This window comes from Delphinapterus leucas, chromosome 6 (genome assembly GCF_059928025.1).
Source record: "Delphinapterus leucas isolate spDelLeu-1000000601 "Yukka" chromosome 6, BTC_Dleu_Yukka2, whole genome shotgun sequence".
NCBI classification, from domain to species: domain Eukaryota; kingdom Metazoa; phylum Chordata; class Mammalia; order Artiodactyla; family Monodontidae; genus Delphinapterus; species Delphinapterus leucas.
Window position 1 is genome coordinate 92,127,388 of NC_143134.1, and position 18,048 is coordinate 92,145,435.

An 18,048-nucleotide genomic window follows, 5' to 3' on the forward strand; every position below is an offset into this window, starting at 1 on the left:
AAAGTGTTACAATGATATTGTGTTCATTATGAAAAGAATCTTTATCTCTTAGATATATATATTGAAATATTTATGGATGCTGTGGTATGCTGGGTTTTGCTTAAAATTAGTCTGGGATGGGGGGAGTGGGTGAAGACAAAGATGAATCAAGACCATGTGTTAAGGACTACTGAAGTTAGGTGAAAGTTTCACAGGACTTTCTTATACTGTTCTCTCTACTTTTTGCATGTTTGAAAATTTTCATAATAAAAGAAAAAAAAGAAATAAGTTGTGTACACAAAAGGGTTTTCCTCTGCTTTTTGTTGGACTGGGTCCCTCATTATTCAGGCCTCATCCTAAATGTCACCTCCTGGAGGGGCCCTCCCTGATTACCTGTTCTGTGGTTGCCTCCGTTCCCCCTTCCTACTCCCCTCTGTAGTTGCTCTCTCTTTCATCCCTCTCCTTTTCTTCATAGCACCCTAACTTTCTGAAATTATTGATATGTTTACTTATTTGATTATTGTCCCCCTGATTGTAAGCTCTGGGAAGCAGGGGCTTTGCCTATGTGCCGGGCACATAGTAGGTGATGAGGAAATGATCGGTGACTGACTGATACAGGTCCAACTGCTACAGTGCCTGGCAAGTGGTAGATAGTCAATAGATGTTGGTTTCACCCCTCACCCTGCTTGGTTCTCCATCTCTTTGATCTTGCACTTAGCTTATCTGTAAGACCTTCCCTTTCTGCCCCCGGAGGCTGGCCAGTCCTCAACATTTATCTTCTTCTCGAATTTCCACCCCATCCCTTGGTCTGGCCTTTAGCCAGGCCAGCCTTCAAACCCTGCTCCTTCTGGTGTCCCTTGCGGGTTTCTGTTCCTCCCCTATCTTGCTTTCAGCCATGTCCTGATTTCCAGACACTGCCTACTCCCTGGGATGACACTGGGAGTTTGTCATCCATTACTCTGAGGAGAGAATTCTGTGTCAACCTGGAACCTTCTGTGCAAAGTAACAGAAAACCCTACCAAAGAAAGAGGGAGCTAAATGGTTCTTATCACTGCCAGCCAAGCCCTAACCCCAGAGAGATGGGTGGGGCTCAGCGCCCTCCTCACCACGAGACTGCCTCAGAATGGAACGGGAGGGTGGGTGGTGGCAGTGGTATGGGGGCTGGGGGGTAGTCAGTGTTCTCTACAGAGCCCTTCCTGGAATGTTCACACATCCTAGCCATGGTTCCAGTTTATGCATTCAGTGCATCACCTTTGAAAGCATAGCCCCTGCTGGGATGCAGAGTAGGAAAGATGCTGGGAGGAGGTAGGGGGAGACTCAAGTGGTGGTGAGTTCTGGAGCACGGAGAGTGACGCCTGCTGAAACGGAGACGTGGGCAAGGTGCTGTAGGAGCAAGGAGGGGCGAGCACCTGCCCCACACAGGTGTCCCCAGACTTTTCCAGAGAAGGCGGGGTGAGTTGTTCTTGAAAGAGGACAGAGAGTGTGCCAAGCAGGAAAGGGAGGAAAGGGCGCAGTCTTAGCAAAGGCCTCAGTGGGATTGGAAAGGCGTGGACAGATGGGAGAGCTGTTGGGCGGGGAAAAGTGACAGTCCCCCTCCCTTCTGATTCTGCTGAGTTTGCATGTTGCACAAATCTGAAAGTTGCTTTAAAGCTTAAAAACAGCGCCTGCAGTTCAAGCTCGTTAAGTATTTAAAACCTTTTTAAAGAATCTGCTGGGTCTCCTAATGGAACACGGGGGACTCGGGAACATCCCAGCAGCTATTTGCCATTCCCCAGGGGGAGGCCCCAGGACCGTGACCTACGTCCCTTTCATCACTCCATCCCCAGCACCAGCCTGGGCCTGGTACATACAGTCAACAGTGGGGTCTTGATTCCTGAAGTTGTGTTGTGTTCGCAGGTGCAAAGAGAAGAAATACAATTATGATCAATTGCCCACGACATCTGTCATCATAACATTTTATAATGAAGCCTGGTCAACTCTCCTTCGGACAGTTTACAGTGTCCTCGAGACATCCCCAGACACCCTGCTAGAAGAAGTTATCCTTGTAGATGACTACAGCGATCGAGGTGAGCCCCTGGCATGGGCTCTTGGAAGAGCCTGCCCTTCTGTGGCTGTGCCTGGGAGGCAAGAATGTGACGTGGGACATATAGAACAGGCCTGGAAGGACAGGCTTCCTGCACCCCTCTGTGCCTGGCCTCTCCCCTCAGGGAGTTCAGAGCCAGGTGGGGGGAGGCAGACGTGATGGCAGAGGGCTCTACCGCACGGTGCTACGGGACTCACCCCACGTGGGTGCTCAGGAGGGGATGGTTGACCTTAATCTTGAAGGCTGGGTTTGCAGACAGCAAAGGTGGAGGGAGGCGTTTCAAGTGGAGGGCACAGAATATGGAAAGGCTTAGAGGTGCAGTGCTGTGTGGACTGTGTAGGATCTGCAAGTAGTTCAGGAAGGATGGAGGGCCGGCTGCTGCAGTGAGTAGCAAGAGATAAACGGGGGTGGGTGGGGGGAGAGGGCTCAGGCCTTCGACCCGAGGCTGAGGAGTTGGGGCTTTGTCCTGAGGGCAGGGAGAGCCAAGGCAGAATTTCAAGCAGGAGACCAGTTTTGCCCTTTGGGGAATCCCTCTAGGCTGGAGTGTGGAGAATGGGGTACTAGGGAGCTCTGCAGGGAGGCCAGGGGGCTGTGGAGGTGGCCCAGGTGGGAGATGGAGGCTTCGAGTCGGGTGGGAGGGGAGGGCAGGGCAGGGCAGGCGGGTGGGAGGAGGGGTACCCGGGAGGTGGCATCCACAGGCCCAGAAACTGGCTGAGGTGTGAGGCGGACCCTCGGGCTTCCGGCTTGGGTCTCCTGGTGAAGGGTGATGCGGTCCCAGAGCTAGAAAAGCCATTTAGGGCAGGAGGGGCAGGTCTGGCAGGGGAAGGGGGGCATTTGGCCTTGAACATGTTGAGTTTGGGATGAGATCAAAAAGGGGCAGCCTAGACAGAAGAACTGAAGCCAGGGAGAGGCATTCCATTGAAAGGGTGGTGGTTGTCCCTACAGACCTAACCAGTGACCTGGGATCCAGCAATTCACATGCAGTCCAAGGCTGGCCCTTTATGATTCAGTGAACGTTTTCTGAATGTGTGCTAGGCGCTGGGGATTCCGTGGGAAACAAGACAAATCCCTGCTCTCATAAAACTCACATTCTAGAGATGGTCAATAAACATATAAAGAACATAACATAATATATGCATCACATAGTACAACACAATATAACATAGCATACCATAATGGAACGTGATACTATACTACAGCACGAGTAGGAAGTGCTCTGAAAGAATACTGGGAACAGGAGAGCGAGTGGGGCTTGGGCACCAGGCCTACTCTAGCAGGTGGAGGTCAGGGAGGCCTCTTTGAGGAGGTAGCCTTTAAGCCAGAAGCTAGAGAGGCAGCGCAGTGAAGGTCTGGGGAGAGGGGCCGGGCTGGAAGCAGCAGGTGCAGAAGCTGGAACAGCAGCCATTCTCCAGGTCAGACCACCAGCTGGTGGAGGGTGACCTGGGGGATGAGGTTGCAGGGTGGGCGGGGCCAGATCAGGTGGGGACTCGGAGGCCAATCTAAGGGGTTTAGCTTAAATTGGAGCCTGTTGGGAGCCGCCTGAGGGCTATCGGGAGAGCTGGAACGTCGCTAGGCCTTGGGGACTCAACTGTGCTGCCCTGGTGGAGCAAGGCTGACGTTGGGGGTGGACACGGATGGAAGGGGGAGGGGCGTAGGGGCTGCCATGGCCTTGCCTGGCTGGGGTTAGCCCTGTCCATGGAGCGGTAGTCAGCCAGCACATCTTTGGCCACTAGCTGACGTGAGGGCAGCTAAGCTGAAGTGAGGGGAAATGTCACGGCCCTGCAAGAGGGAGAGCTGTGGGCTTGGTTGCTAGAGCCCGTTTCAAACCAAATCACCACCCCTGGACCACCCATCAGGGTAGAGCCACTGCTTATTGGGCATCTGCTGCTTCAGGCTCTGAGGCTGGTCTGACTTCAGAGCCTGGTGTATAGGTCCTAATTGGTGGGTGTGCCGGGCTGTTCTCACAGAGACTCAAAATAACAGTGATTTGCATGAGATAAAAATTGATTTCTCGCTCACATCAAAAATCTGGGGTAATAGTCTAGGGCAGGTGTGGCCCCTCCGCGCTATTAGGGCCCAGCTCCTCCTGCCCTAAGTCTCCTTCTTCTCGAGGATGGTGCACTGCCTCTGTCTGCATAGCCCAGGCTGGGTCTTCACCTCCTGTTCATTCCCGTCAGCAGGAGGGTTTCAAGGGGACTGGGAGCTACACCTGGAAGTTGCCCTCAGTCCCACTGAGTAGAACAGGGTCACCTGGCCACACCTACCTGTGAGGGAGGCTAGGAACGTCGTCTCTGTGGAGGGTGTCCATGTGCTCAGCTGAAAAGCATGGGGAGAGTGAGTCTTAGGGGACAGCTGGCATTCCCCATGGCAGCAGGCAAGCCAGACTGGGGGTTGAGGCCTAGTGTAGCCTACAAGGTGCTGAATTCTGTGGTCAGGGGTCTTAGGCGAGCTTTACCATAACCCGTCATGGCACCTTGGGCAAGTCACTTGTCTTCTGAGCCTTAGTTTCTAATCTGTAAATGGGTTTATCTACACTAATGCCAGAGACTTGTGGTGAGGAATAAATGAGATCATGTGTAGGACAGAACCTCACGTAGCAGCCAGCTTATAGTAGGCATGCATCTCCATTTCCTTTCCTCCCAGGGTTGTTTTAAATATGTCTGTGTAGACGCTGGTTCTGGGTCACACCGCATAGCCTAGAATCCCAGCTCCAGCACTTTGCAGCCGTATAGCCTTGAGCAAGGAGCTTAACCAGTTTCAACCTTGCCTTCCAGCCCTGTAAAATGGCATAATAGTAGTTCTTACCTTTCAGGGTCATTGTTGAGGATTAAATGAGATGAAGGTGGTAGCTTGCTACGTCAGGGCCTGGCCCATTGCTGGCACTTGTTCAACGATAACTTCTGCTTTTATGAACTATTTAAAAAACGGCAGAGTGCCGAAAACATTTCAGAAGTGTATTCATTCAGAAGCAAGTATCAGATTATTTTCTCTTTATGGGATCAAGCAGCTGCTCAGCAGACAGGAATACAGTATGAACCCCTTCCAGTACAGCTCAGTGCTCTCATAAATGTAAGGCCAAGACTGTGGGGGGACAAGACTTCCCCTCCCCGTGGTGGTAATTTGTAAAGTCAGCAAGATGCCCCTCTCAGCGTGTATTGGAGGTAAGAAGTCCTGCCCTGCCCCTTCTCCCACCCTTCCTGCAGGGTCAGTCCGAGCTGATGAGGGATGTCAGCGCCTTCCAGGATTGGGGAAGACAGTTCAGGCAGACAGAAAATTGATGCAGACCAAACCCATCCTGAGTGCCGGGTGGCTGCACCACAGTTTTCCTGTGTGTTCCCTGGGCACTGCCACTAATTAGCTTTGCTTGGGAAGTCACCTCCCTTATTCCTGCCATTAGCTTATATGCAGTTATATTTAGGGTTGAAAAAAAAAATCAACCAATGAATGTTTTTTGTTTCTTGTTTGAATATCAAGAGTACTTAGGGAAACATTTCACAGACAACAAAGCAACAGAACATTATACAAAGTTTTCCCTTCACTGATGATTGAGGGGGACTTTGAGATGAAGCCCATGTTGATGTGGGGAGATTCTCTCATTTTTATTTTACCTGACTGGTTCTCACCTGCCTCCACCTACCCATCGAGAGGCATGAATTGGGACCTCTAGTCACAGAGCCTGTGTGTGGAGTTGGGAGTCCTGGGGCCAGTTCTAGCTGTGGGCACATCCTTTCAACTCTTAAGGACTCATTTCCTCTCTTACAAAATGGGATAAGCATGTCCTCCTGACAAGTTTTGGATTTGTTTAACAAGGATGGGCAGCTGTAGAAGAAAGCTCTGGAGGCAGCGTTAAGCCTGTAGACTCGAGCCAGAGTCCCCAGGGTTTACATCATGACTCCTCAGCTCACTTGTCTGGGACCTCGGCACGTCACTTAGCCTCTCTGGCATCAATGTTCTCATTCATAAAATGGGGACAGTAGTAGTACTTACCTCATAGGGTTGTTATGAGACTCATGTGAGTTCTATGAATCACTTGGACTGTAATTAGCACAGTAGGCTTTCTCATGTTGGCTGCCATTGTTATTATTATTACTGTGTCAACTGAAACATACTTCTGAGAAAATTTGTGTTAACGTAATTGTATTATAAATAAAATTTATGTTAATATAATTCCATATAAATTAAAATTTTATGATGTATTGCATAATTAACATAAATGAACAAAGTTTATATTAACACAATTTTTTGGAAAAATCGTGGTTGGATGGTTCTTGTGCTTTTTATTTAAATGTTTACAAGTCAAGGTAATTTTGGGAGGTAATAGCTTTATTGAGATACATCCACATGACACATTCACTCATTTCAGGAGTACAGTTCAATGTGTGTGTGTTTTGAACGGGAGCATTTGGTGGTTCTGGAATCCTCCACCTCAGCCTCCCTGGCCTTCAGGGGCTTCCAGCCTTGGTTCCGGGTGCGGTGAGCACGTCCCTGGTGCAGAGCAAAGGAGGCTCGTGTCTACTTAGTCTTCTTTTGGGGACAGGGAGGCCCTTCAAGGACGCGGCTGGGGATGTGTGGCGGTGACCCTCGGTGTCCCGCTTGCCTCCCCAGAGCACCTGAAGGAACGCCTGGCCTCCGAGCTGGCCCGGCTGCCCAAGGTCCGCCTTATCCGCGCCAACAAGAGGGAGGGCCTGGTGCGGGCACGGCTGCTGGGGGCTTCCGCGGCCAAGGGCGACGTGCTGACCTTCCTGGACTGCCACTGCGAGTGCCACGAAGGGTGGCTGGAGCCGCTGCTGCAGAGGTGCGTGGACCGTCGGTGGGGGGCGGGGGGGAGGCGGGGGCCCTCACCAAACTGACATGAGAGGCAGGGGCGCTGGGCTCAGATGCTCCTTGGGCAAAGCCTCTGTCCCTGGTAACAGCGTGGTAACAGTCCCTACCTCCTGGGGCTGTGGAGGCCGTTAAATGACTTAATACACGGACAGTGCTTAGAACATGCCAGCATGTGGGAGGTCCTAGATGAGTGTTTGCTTTTATTACTGCTTATTTTACACGTTTATTGTAGAATACTTAGTATGATCAACAAAGAAAAAAATATGGTCAGTCACACAGAATTGCACTCCTGGAGGGTATACATTTTGGTGTATTTCCTTCAAGCTGGGCTGACTTATTTATTACATGCAGTACCTACAATACCTACGGCCCACCCATGAAACTTTAAGGGACCCCCCCCAAAATTTTATGTTAATTTCTTTTAAAATCAGAATGGAAAGTGAATATCATAATAATGAATATATAATAATGAATATATAATAATGAATCTAGCCTGGATTGTTTGTCTTTTTACCAATATAGTCATAAAATATTGTTTTAATATATTTTTTATAGAGTCATGAAAGTATAAATATGGCTGTGTCTTCAAGGATATTTCCCCTGATGTCCCACAGTCTCTTACACTCACCTTCCCACCTACCCCTGGGCCTACTTTTGTTCTCTTCTCTTCTCTCTTTCCCTTTCCATCGTACTGATTCTGCATCAGGAGCTGAGCTGGCAAGCCCAGAGCTCCCCCGGGTGGGAGAGGAAAGTTTGGGGGGTCTCTGTTTGGTCCCCTCCCTGTGGAGTGGGTGAAGGGCTGGAGGATCAGTCTGTGCATTTGGCAATCTGCTTTCCCTTGGCATCCAACGCTTGGTTGTCAGGGTCTGTTTGGAAGAGCTAGGGACCCCCTCGCCTCTGTTCCTGCATGAGACCGAGCTCTGCTCTGCCACTTCCTGCTGTCCCGGTCCTTTGCTGCCTCTTTCTCCCCCTCAGCTCTGGTAAGCTTCACCCGCAGAAAGGACTCAGGATTCCTCAGGCCAGTGATGGACTCTGAGATTACTTAGAACATAGTGACAGCTAGGTGCTCACTCTGGAACCCGGACTAGTGAGTTCATCCTTCCCCCCCTTCCCCCACTGTGCGTACAGAGGGCTGCCTCTAGGCCTGTCTAAAGTCATGGTAGGGGCACTTTTCCCCTTCAGCTGATTCATTAATGCCATCTAGAATTCCACTTCACCCCGTCCCACCCTTTGGAGAGAGCGAGGCAGCATTCCCCATAATCACGTCCTTGCTCCATACCTGGAGACAAAGGGATTCTCCCCTGGTTACCCTTTAGAAATAACTGGGGAACCTTAAAAACTCCTGGACTATTTGGATCTGAATCTCTGGGGTAGATCCTGGCCTTCTGGATGTTTCAGAAGCTCCCTGAAGACTTGAGGGTGCACCAGAGTTGAGACACTGGAGTGTAGACTGTCCCTCAGGTGGTCCCAACCAGGCACAGTAACCCCTTTCCTCCGGGGGCTTTTGGAAGTGGAAGATGTTTTTGGTTGTCACATCAACTGAGTAGTGCTCCTGGCATTTTATAAGCTGCTGTTGACATCTGGGGCAGAACCATTCTTTGCTGTGTAGGGCTGGACTGCACACTGCAGGATGTTTGGCATCCCTGGTCCCTGGCTCACAAGATGCCAGAAAACACTACCCAGTAACCACTGCTACTGGACCTGCACGTTCTCTAACCATGATTTAGAATTCTTTACTCCAGTGCAGGCTCCCCCTGTTTTTCCCTTTCTTGTAAAAATTAGACTACCCATGGTTCCAACCAGCTGGACTGCAAGTTACAAGTTAATGATTTATAGGTCTCAAATTCTAGACAACTGCCCCCAAAATGTAACCCAGAGAAATCTAGTGTTCACACGTGGTTCAGTCTCAGTTCATGTTTCCTGGTGTGCTGTCAAATGCAAAGAAACACAGTCCGGAAGCCTGCTGGGATGGCTGGGCTTGTAAGGATGATTGTGGAGAGAACTGCTGAAGACTACGCACAAGCTGATGCTTGCAAAAGGAAATTATCACATTTTCCACTACGTGTAACATTTAATAATTAAAAAGGTTAAAAGAAAAATATAGCAGTAGTTCCAGGTTCTCTGGCAGCCTCTTACAAACATTCCCGTAGGGAGTCCACATTAACCTATGAGTAGGTATATTTTTCCAGTGTAACCCATGAGGCAACAGGCTCTAAGCAGTTAAGTGACAATGCTAATGTTACACAGTAAATAAGAGGCAGGATTAAAATTTATTTTCTACCTCCAAAGCAGACCCTTTGGTCTGGACGCATCTCTGTTCACAGGGAGATAATTATTTCTTGACTTGAAGATGTTTCATTTTAATTAAATGAAGAAATCTCTTGCAGTCTTGAAGAAACTGAAAATGTGCTTTCCGTTTTAAAATTTAGCTTGAATTTTGACATCCTGACTTTCATAGAGGGATTCAAATTTAACCAGAATATCCCTGGATGGAATCAGAATATTAAAGCTGTGGGACTTTTCATATCAGGGCCAGAGTCCTAGCTCCCTGCCTCCCCCCACCGCCCAGCAGCCCCCTTTTGCTCACCTGCCAGGGCTGACTTGGCTGTAGACCCCTGGAATAAGAGAAGCAGGCCTTTCTCAGACAGGTGTTCCTCCTTCTAGTGGAAGGCTGTTCTGACTGTTTTCAGGATCCATGAAGAGGAGTTGGCAGTGGTGTGCCCTGTGATCGATGTGATCGACTGGAACACCTTCGAGTACCTGGGGAACGCTGGGGAGCCCCAGATTGGCGGTTTCGACTGGAGGCTGGTGTTCACGTGGCACGTGGTTCCCGAGAGGGAGAGGATCCGCATGCGGTCTCCCATCGATGTCATCAGGTCAGGGGTTGACTTCTCTGAGCACGCATCTGGCCAACTTGTCAGTGAAGGCCCTCAGGAGGGATGGTTAGCTGTTGCCTCTCCTTTCTTTTTCCAGAGTATTTGTTTACTTTTATTAAAAATCATTGCTATATATGTGGATTTTATATTGGTGTGTATATATATATATTTTAAATTGTGTTGAAATATGTATAACATAAAGTTTACCATTTTAACCATTTTTTAAATGCACAATTCACTAGCATCAGGCACATTCACAATATTGTAGAACCATCACCTCTACATATTTCCAGAACTTTTTCATCAACCTAAATAGAAACTCTATACCTGTTAAGCAATAATTCCCTTTCCTCCCCTCCTCCAGCCCCCGGTAACTTCTACTCTACTTTCCATCTCTATGGATTTCCCTATTTTATGTACATCATATAATTAGAATCACACAATATTTATCCTTTTGTGTCTGGCTTCTTTTCCTTAACGAAGTATTTTCAAGGTCCTTCTAGAACTTCATTCCTTTTAATGGCCGAATAATATTCCATTGTGTATGCATCCACATTTTATTTATCCATCTGTCTGTTGATGGACACTTGGGTTATTTCCACTTTTTGGTTATTGTAAATAATGCTGTTGTGAACAGCGGTACACTATTGTCTGTTTGAGTGCCTGTTTTCAGTTCTCTGGGGTATATACCTAGGACTGGACTTGCTATGGTAATTCCATGGCTAATATTTTGAGGACACACTGTCAGGCTCCTTCTGAGCTGCAGGGGATGAGTAGACCTGGGGGTACAGGGGCCAGCTTTGGCCAGTGGGTGAGCCTGGGTCTGAGAAGAGAAGGCTCAAGCGGTGCTGGGTTGCCCTCATTCTTGAGGTGTTGAAGTCATAGTCTGGCTTCTTCCTCTCCTTCCAAGTTTAGCACCAAATGGGAGACAGATGTGGGAGTCAGGCCGGTGGAGGTTGGACTTCAGCTTTATCACTGGGGTATTGACCCAGAAGTGGTGTCGTAGATCTGCACCCATGTTTGGCAGCTGGCCTTCTGAATCCTTTCACCTGAGTCCAGACCTTGAGATGACCCAGTGCTGGCTGGAGAGGAACAACAGTGGAGACGGTGTTGAGAGACAGGGCTGGAGAGGTGAATGCGGCCAAGTCATATCCAGCCTTGAAGGCCAAGGAAAGGGGTTTGGACTTTACTGTGGGTGTTCAGAAGCCACTGAAGGGATTTGAGCTGGAAGTGACCTTATTTAGCCTGTTGCATCCTTTAAAGTCTGTGCTGGATGCCACGTGATGGGGGGTGGGGGCCTGGAGGGGGTGGAGCTGCAGGCAGGGGCACCACTGGGAGGCGTTGCAGTCCTCCAGCTTAGAGATGATGGTGCAGAAGATGGAGGGACATGGTGGACTCCAGAGACTTTGTGGTGGGAAAATTGGGAGGAATTTAATGGGATTGAGGGGAGGACGACTCAAGGATGACATGTAGGCTTCTGCGGGAGCCCTGAGGGGCGGCATCCTGCCCAACCCCTCATTTAACAGGTTTGGAAACTGAGACACCAAGTAGGAAGGATCATATCAAGCGTCACATATGCAGCCTGTGATGCTGACACAAACTGCCCCCCCCCACACGCATGCACGCACGCACGCACGCACATGCTCAGGGACACTGTGGCCAGCTATCCTTCCCCTCCCGTAATATCCTTGGGCCTCAGTTTTCTCACTTGTGAAATAGGTATGAGCATATCCACCCTACCTATTTCCTAGCCTTTAGGATGAACACACATGAAAATGCTTTGTAGCCTAGAACCTTCTCTTCCATAGTCTTGCTGTCCTGTTCTCATTGGCCCAGAGCTTGGAGTGCAGGAAAAGCCAATACTTTGTCAAGGCCTGGAAGCACTACTGGAGGATCTTAAAATTTTGAACTGTTAGGCTCTTCATGTTGTATATTTCCCCATTTTTAAATTTATTCCTCTGCATCTCTGTGGTGTGTTGACGCTATAGCTTTCTGCGGGGGTAGGATGGAAGCCTTGGGCCATTTCTGAAACCAGTGCCATCTCCTAGATGAACCTGGAAGGGAGAAAACAGGGCTGGCTGAGGCAGCAGGCCAGAGCTGGCCGTGTGGGTCCTGCAGGGGAGGCCATTCCAGCAGGAGAGGCTCAAGCCCTTGGGGAGCTTTAAGATGCCAGAGTGGCCTCTACTGGCCCATAAAGGACATCTGTGAGGGCTGCACGAGCAAGGCCACCGCACCCTTACTTCTGCCACCCTCTTAGAACCTGGTCTCCCTCTTCTCATCTCTCCTTGTTGTCTGTGCTCCTAGAAGTACAAGGCTTTCTCTCACCCTTAGGCCTTTGCTCATGCTCCTGTCTTCTCGGAGGACCATTCCATCCCTCTTCTGGGCTAACTTCCCTTTGTGCTGCAGACCGTGCCTCCTCCGAGAAACTTAGCTCTACCCGCCCCCCTCCGCATCTCATGGCTGCTTCTGCATTCCCGCTGGGCCCTAGGTTGGCCTTAGTCATCCCACACCTTGCTCTGTGCTTGCCTGGTGAGATGTCTGTGAGCTTCCCCAGGGCAGGGGCTATGGGGCACGTCTGTGCTTCCAGCCCAGTTCAGCACCAGGCCCAGAATGTGAACTCAGGGTATGCTTATATGGATGAATGGACTCCAGGCTTGTGGTGAGAAGGGATTCAACTAACTGTGATGGTTTCCTGCCGCTTACCTTGAATTATGATTCACACGCTTCTAGGTCTCCAACCATGGCTGGTGGGCTGTTTTCTGTGAGTAAGAAATATTTTGAATACCTGGGGTCTTACGATACAGGAATGGAAGTTTGGGGCGGAGAAAACCTCGAATTCTCATTTAGAGTAAGTATTCCAGTCTTCTGTTTGGACTCATTCTTAACCTGTTCTCTTTCTCTCTGGGAAGGATGTATTTGCTAGGAGAGCCTGGTGGACTTTTCCTCCATATTGGCAGTTTATCCAACGATCCTCAAAGATGACAGTGGCACACATATCCTGTAATCACACCTGTCTTCTTGTGTAAACTTTTTTTAAAAATACACTTTTAATAGATTTGGGGCTGGAAAGGGTCTTGCAAGTCTCACCTGGTTCTTTCCTCTCACTCCATAAAGAGGAGGGGCAGAGGCCGGAGGCGGGTAGCGACTGGCTGAAGGTCACTCACAGAGTGCATGGCAGAGACTGGACTAAAACACGGGTCCCTGCCTCCTGATCCCATGTTTTGGAGCCTTGATTTGCTTGACTGCTTGATAAAGTAGCCTCTTTATTTGGCACAGTGACTTTCAAACTTTGACACATGGAAGAATTGTTAGAGAAACTTGTTAAAAATGCAGATTAACAGGCATGGTCTCTGGAAAGTCAGATTTGATAGATTTACAGTGGGGACTGGGAATCTGCCTTTTGTAATGAGCCCATCCATTGATTCTGCTGTATGTGATCCACAGATGCCCCTTTGTGAAAGCCCAAGCATTTGGGTGGATTTTCTAGTTAATTGAATCTTGCATTTTAAGTATCAAAACCTTATGTTGATGTTCGTGCTTTTAAATGGAAAATTTTAAACTTTACAAATATTTTATATGGTTTCCTGCTTTAAGAGTTAATAAACAAGGCTTTGACTCTCCACTAAGGACTCACACCCCACCCCCGCATTATAAGCACCAGATGCTATCCTTGGTCATACATCCAGGGGACAATGGGGTATTCACAGCCGTTTGCCCCAGCATGAAAAGGCTCCAGATAACTCTACCTGCTGAGTTTTGGGGTGTGCTTTTAATGGTCTTTCTACCTCTTCCCCAGGTGTCAGGCTGCTCTGTCTGCCTCTAGAAGCTCTTCCTGTCCCCCTTCCAAACCTCTCTTCTTACTTGCTGCTTTCCTATCTTCTGTGGCTAGGAGACCAGGTAATCCAGCCTGTGCTTTACATAATAAGTAAGTTCCCAGCGAGGTCCACTGTCGGTGCTCCTAGGAGTCAAGTGCATGAGCCTTAGTGCATGGACTTTGGGGTCTGGATTCTGATGGCTTAGTTGTCTTTGAGGCTGCTTTCTTGCTCTTTGACTGCATCCCGTGTCCTGAATATGCTGGGGGAGTGGCCCCCTGCCCCATGGGGGGTGAGGCCTTGGCAGTGTTCACCATGACCTCCGTGTGTCCAGCCTCCTTGCTCTGGGCATTGTGGGCCTGCAGCTGACTTCCCGCTCACTCCCCACCCCACACCTCCTACCCGCTCTGTGTACAGATCTGGCAGTGCGGGGGGACCCTGGAGACACACCCGTGTTCGCACGTTGGCCACGTTTTCCCCAGGCAAGCTCCCTACTCCCGCAACAAGGCTCTGGCCAACAGTGTCCGCGCAGCTGAAGTGTGGATGGATGAATTTAAAGAGCTCTACTACCATCGCAACCCCCAGGCCCGCTTGGTGAGTTCCCCGGCCTGCCCACGCTCCATCTGGCTGCATCTGAACAATAGCAGCTAATTCTGTCCTCCTACCATAGTAGATCTAGTTCCAGAAATAGAGAGGAAATTGGGTGCTCATGACACTTGTATGGGAAAACTTTATTCCTTCACTTACAGTAACAACAGACAGTTGATTCTCACTATTCGCAGCAGTTAATGCTGCATACAGGCACTGCAGTCACTGAATTTGGAACCAACTATTGAGCCATTGCTCGTGGGGGAAGTACAGGGTTAGAGTCCTGCAAACCTCTCGCAGGTGGACATTTTTGTCGATCGATCAATACATAACTTGGTTTTATGTGTGTTTCTGTTTAAATAATTTATTTAATATACACTGTTGATTGGTTACATTGAGCTCATGCCCAAGTGAAGCTCATACAATGCACCTATTTTCTCCCTCCAGCACATCGTAGCCTTCTTGCACTAGGAACACTGGACAGCACTTCAGCGCTACGCTTGGGGGCCATTTAAAACAGTGAAATCACCAATACAATGCAGAACAATCTGAAAACCGTGCCACTAAATAGACCATGAACAGGACACTTGCTTTCAGAACAAGAGCTGAGACGTGACCTCAGCTGGGAACATGCACGTTGGGTGACTGTCATGTTTTAGAATGACTGAAAGCGTGAAGACACCACAAGTATTGATTTTGGGGTTACAAATACATTTTAGCAAAGAGCCTCACTGCCTCTGACACACCACCTCTGCACACCCCAGGACAGGGTTCCCACTTACCTGTGTTCACGTAACTAAGGGGCCACGTGGAAAGACAAGAAGCTCTGTCCCAAGACCTCTTTCCTGGCCACTTGATGAAACTCTCTTCTTGTGAATCCTTATAGCAGCCCTTCAGGGTAGCTCTGAAATTTTCATTTTATAGGTGAGAACACTGAAGCTCAGAGAGAGAGTGATTTAAGGAACTTGCCCAAGGCCTCGTAGCTGATGCGGGTAGAACTGGGTTCACCCCAGTGGATCTCTTTCTGCTCTGCGGAACCCTCGGGACCCTCACCCTGACCTCCTCTTTGGTCTCTCTCTGCCTCTGGGCTCCAGGGTCATTGTTTCCTCTCTCTTGCCCAGGGCTGCAGGGTAGAAACATCTGCTTTTCCCTGTCACCCAGTCTGAAACCCACAGATCCCTCTTCCTGATGGTTCCCAAAGAATAATATGTTAGAAAGAGGGCACTGCATGCACCTTTTGTCTGAATGACCAGTGGCCGTGTGTTGAAATGGATATTTGGTTGAAGATGAGGTCATAGTGACTCTCATCAAAGAATGAACTTCTGGGAAATAAGGAGAAATTGGAAATTTTATTCAAATGTTTTTCCTATTATTACCATTTTGTTAAATGTTTAACTTGTCAAATTTTAATAGTTTAACGTCAGGGACAGTCCTATCTTTGCGCTCAGCATTGCTCTTGTGGTTGCACATTTGCTGTGCTAAATAGATGCTTGCTTTATTTAATTATTCAAAAGTTCTTAATCATTGGGGGCTTCCCTGGTGGTGCAGTGGTTGAGAGTCTGCCTGCTAATGCAGGGGGCACGGGTTCGAGCCCTGGTCTGGGAGGATCCCACATGCTGCGGAGCAGCTAGGCCCGTGAGCCACAATTACTGAGCCTGCGCGTCTGGAGCCTGTGCTCCGCAACAAGAGAGGCCGCGATAGTGAGAGGCCTGCGCACCGCGATGAAGAGTGGCCCCCGCTTGCCACAACTAGAGAAAGCCCTCACACCGAAATGAAGACCCAACACAGCAAAAATAAATTAATTAATAAACTAAAAAAAAAAAGTTCTTAATCATTGGTTTTGTCCATAAAACTAAACTTCTACAAGTATTTATTATTGCAGTATTTTGCTCTTACTATCCGAAGAATATATTTAGACTTCAATAGATTGGGCATATAAGGTTTTCATTCATAATTACCTCTAGAATACTTACCTATGTTTGGAAGTGAGTGCTCAGGTATCAGTGGTGAATCAGAACATTATGGCATACGTGTGCTACTGACTTGTTGCTGGTCTGTGATCACACGCTCATGGATGACACATGGGGCCAGGGATGCCGGTGCAGCCCCAGAATTCAGCTCCCTGTCCCATCTGCAGGTGCTTTGTGTTCTTCCTTCCTGTACCTGGCCACACCTCCCTGCAGTGAGAGCACCTGGGGATGTCATTGTTTGTGCAGCAGTCTCTCCTACTAAGATGCTGCAACTATGCCTGAGGCCGTTCCTTATCCTCCGTGCACCGTGCAGGCTACACACACAATAGGTGCTCAATAAAAGCTTACTGAGTGAGTGAGAGAGGGGCTTTGATAGGAAGCACCGTGGCCTGCAGGGGCTCACCGTTTTGTCATTTTCTCAGGAACCCTTTGGGGATGTGACAGAGAGGAGGCAGCTCCGTGCAAGGCTCCAGTGTAAGGACTTCAAGTGGTTCTTGAGTACCGTGTATCCAGAACTGCACGTGCCTGAGGACAGGCCTGGCTTCTTTGGGATGGTGAGCGAGGTGGACCCATGCCGGGCAGGGTGCTCCTGGCCTCCAGGTCTGATTGACGAACTCTGTGAAAGAAAGACCCCTTCATGGCAACAGCTGGCCTCTCCCACACCCCTCCCCCCTTTTCATCCACTGTCCTTCCTTCTCCCCTTGAGTCTCTGGACCTCAGGTCCAGAATGTCAGCACAGGAAGCATCTCAGAATTGGTGAGTACAGCCTCCTATTTTACAGATGGAAACGGAGGCTTGGAAACTTGGTGTTCCCAAGTCCTATTTTTTTATATTAACTCCTATCACATGACTTCAAGTCTCAATAACTGGACCAGTTACTAATTCCCAACTCAGAGATCCACAAAAGCAGTAGTAGGGAAGGAGAGTCACTTGTGTTATTTCAAAAAACCTGAAAGAAATGTTGTTGGGATGAGGTCAACTAAAATGTCCAGCACCTTTGGCTTTTGCTTGAAACTCCACCAACTTAGGGAGGCCTCCTCTGCTGTGTTGTGTTCATCAGAAGAGCTGTGTTCCATTCTGGAAGTCTTGATAAATACAAAGCAGGGTATTGGTGTGTTCATTTTAGCATTACAAAAACGTTCAAACATACAGAAATGCAGAGAGAGTGGTGTAATGAGCCCTGTCCCTGAGATTCTACAATTACCAAGATTTTGCCTCTCTTGCTTTCCCTCTTCTCTGCTCCACCCTCCCACTGACAGTGTAATACTGAATGAGGTTTAAGATTTCTTGCAGCTCTATTTATTTATAAAATATATTTCACTAGGGAAGTGTAGTCAAACATACTATGCTCTAAAGTCATTCAAAATCATTCTCTATGTCTATCACCAACTTGATATAGTTAGCTTAATCAATCTGTTTTAATCTTTAGGGGTTTCTCCTTTTTTTTCTTCTTTTTTAGTTTTTCTTGTAGTTTCTTTGGTAGACCACATCTTTTGAACATAGGGAGCTGATTTGAGGTTGAGGTTCTTTGGTGGTCAAGAGTGGGGACAACTTGGCTTAATGACGTTTGAGTTCTTCTAGGTATAAGATGCTCTGATTATTCACATCTCCTGTTCCCAGATTCCTTCACAAGCAAAGGGACATCAAGAACATGCTGTTCTGTGTTTTATGAGCTAGTGGATTGTGGATTCTTCTTTCTATATGGCTGAGTCTTATCCTCAGGACCAGGCTAGTCAAAGGTGGACAAGGGCCAGGGCAAGAGTGGGGTTCAGAAGGAGGTTCTTTAAACTCTCCAGAAAGGGATTTGCAAGATGTTTGAGTCTTTCTCTGGAGGCTCCTGGAAGGGAGGAGGGAGCATGGAACCTCCCGTGGTTTTTTGCTCTTAGAATGATTAAAGGGATTTAGATCCAAAAGTA

General features: G+C 48.6%; 1 protein-coding gene across 11 annotated transcripts in view; it reads left to right on the plus strand.

The window, feature by feature from the left end:
• Positions 1–18,048, plus strand: part of GALNT12 (polypeptide N-acetylgalactosaminyltransferase 12) — a 68,146-nt gene that overhangs the window by 12,204 nt on the left and 37,894 nt on the right. For 8 of the 11 annotated variants that reach the window (XR_016393443.1, XR_016393445.1, XR_016393446.1 and 5 more), the window contains exons 2-7: positions 1,876–2,045; positions 6,668–6,857; positions 9,577–9,762; positions 12,493–12,610; positions 13,992–14,168; positions 16,555–16,686. Coding sequence is in view for 6 of the 11 variants with exons in the window: in XM_022600205.3 (XP_022455913.1) it covers positions 1,876–2,045; positions 6,668–6,857; positions 9,577–9,762; positions 12,493–12,610; positions 13,992–14,168; positions 16,555–16,686 (973 nt within the window). In the remaining 5 variants the exon portion in view is untranslated. Of the gene's footprint in view, positions 1–1,875; positions 2,046–6,667; positions 6,858–9,550; positions 9,763–12,492; positions 12,611–13,991; positions 14,169–16,554; positions 16,687–16,852; positions 16,889–18,048 lie in introns of all 11 variants that reach the window. The other 3 variants (XM_089912578.1, XM_089912575.1, XM_022600206.2) reach the window with 3 other exon arrangements.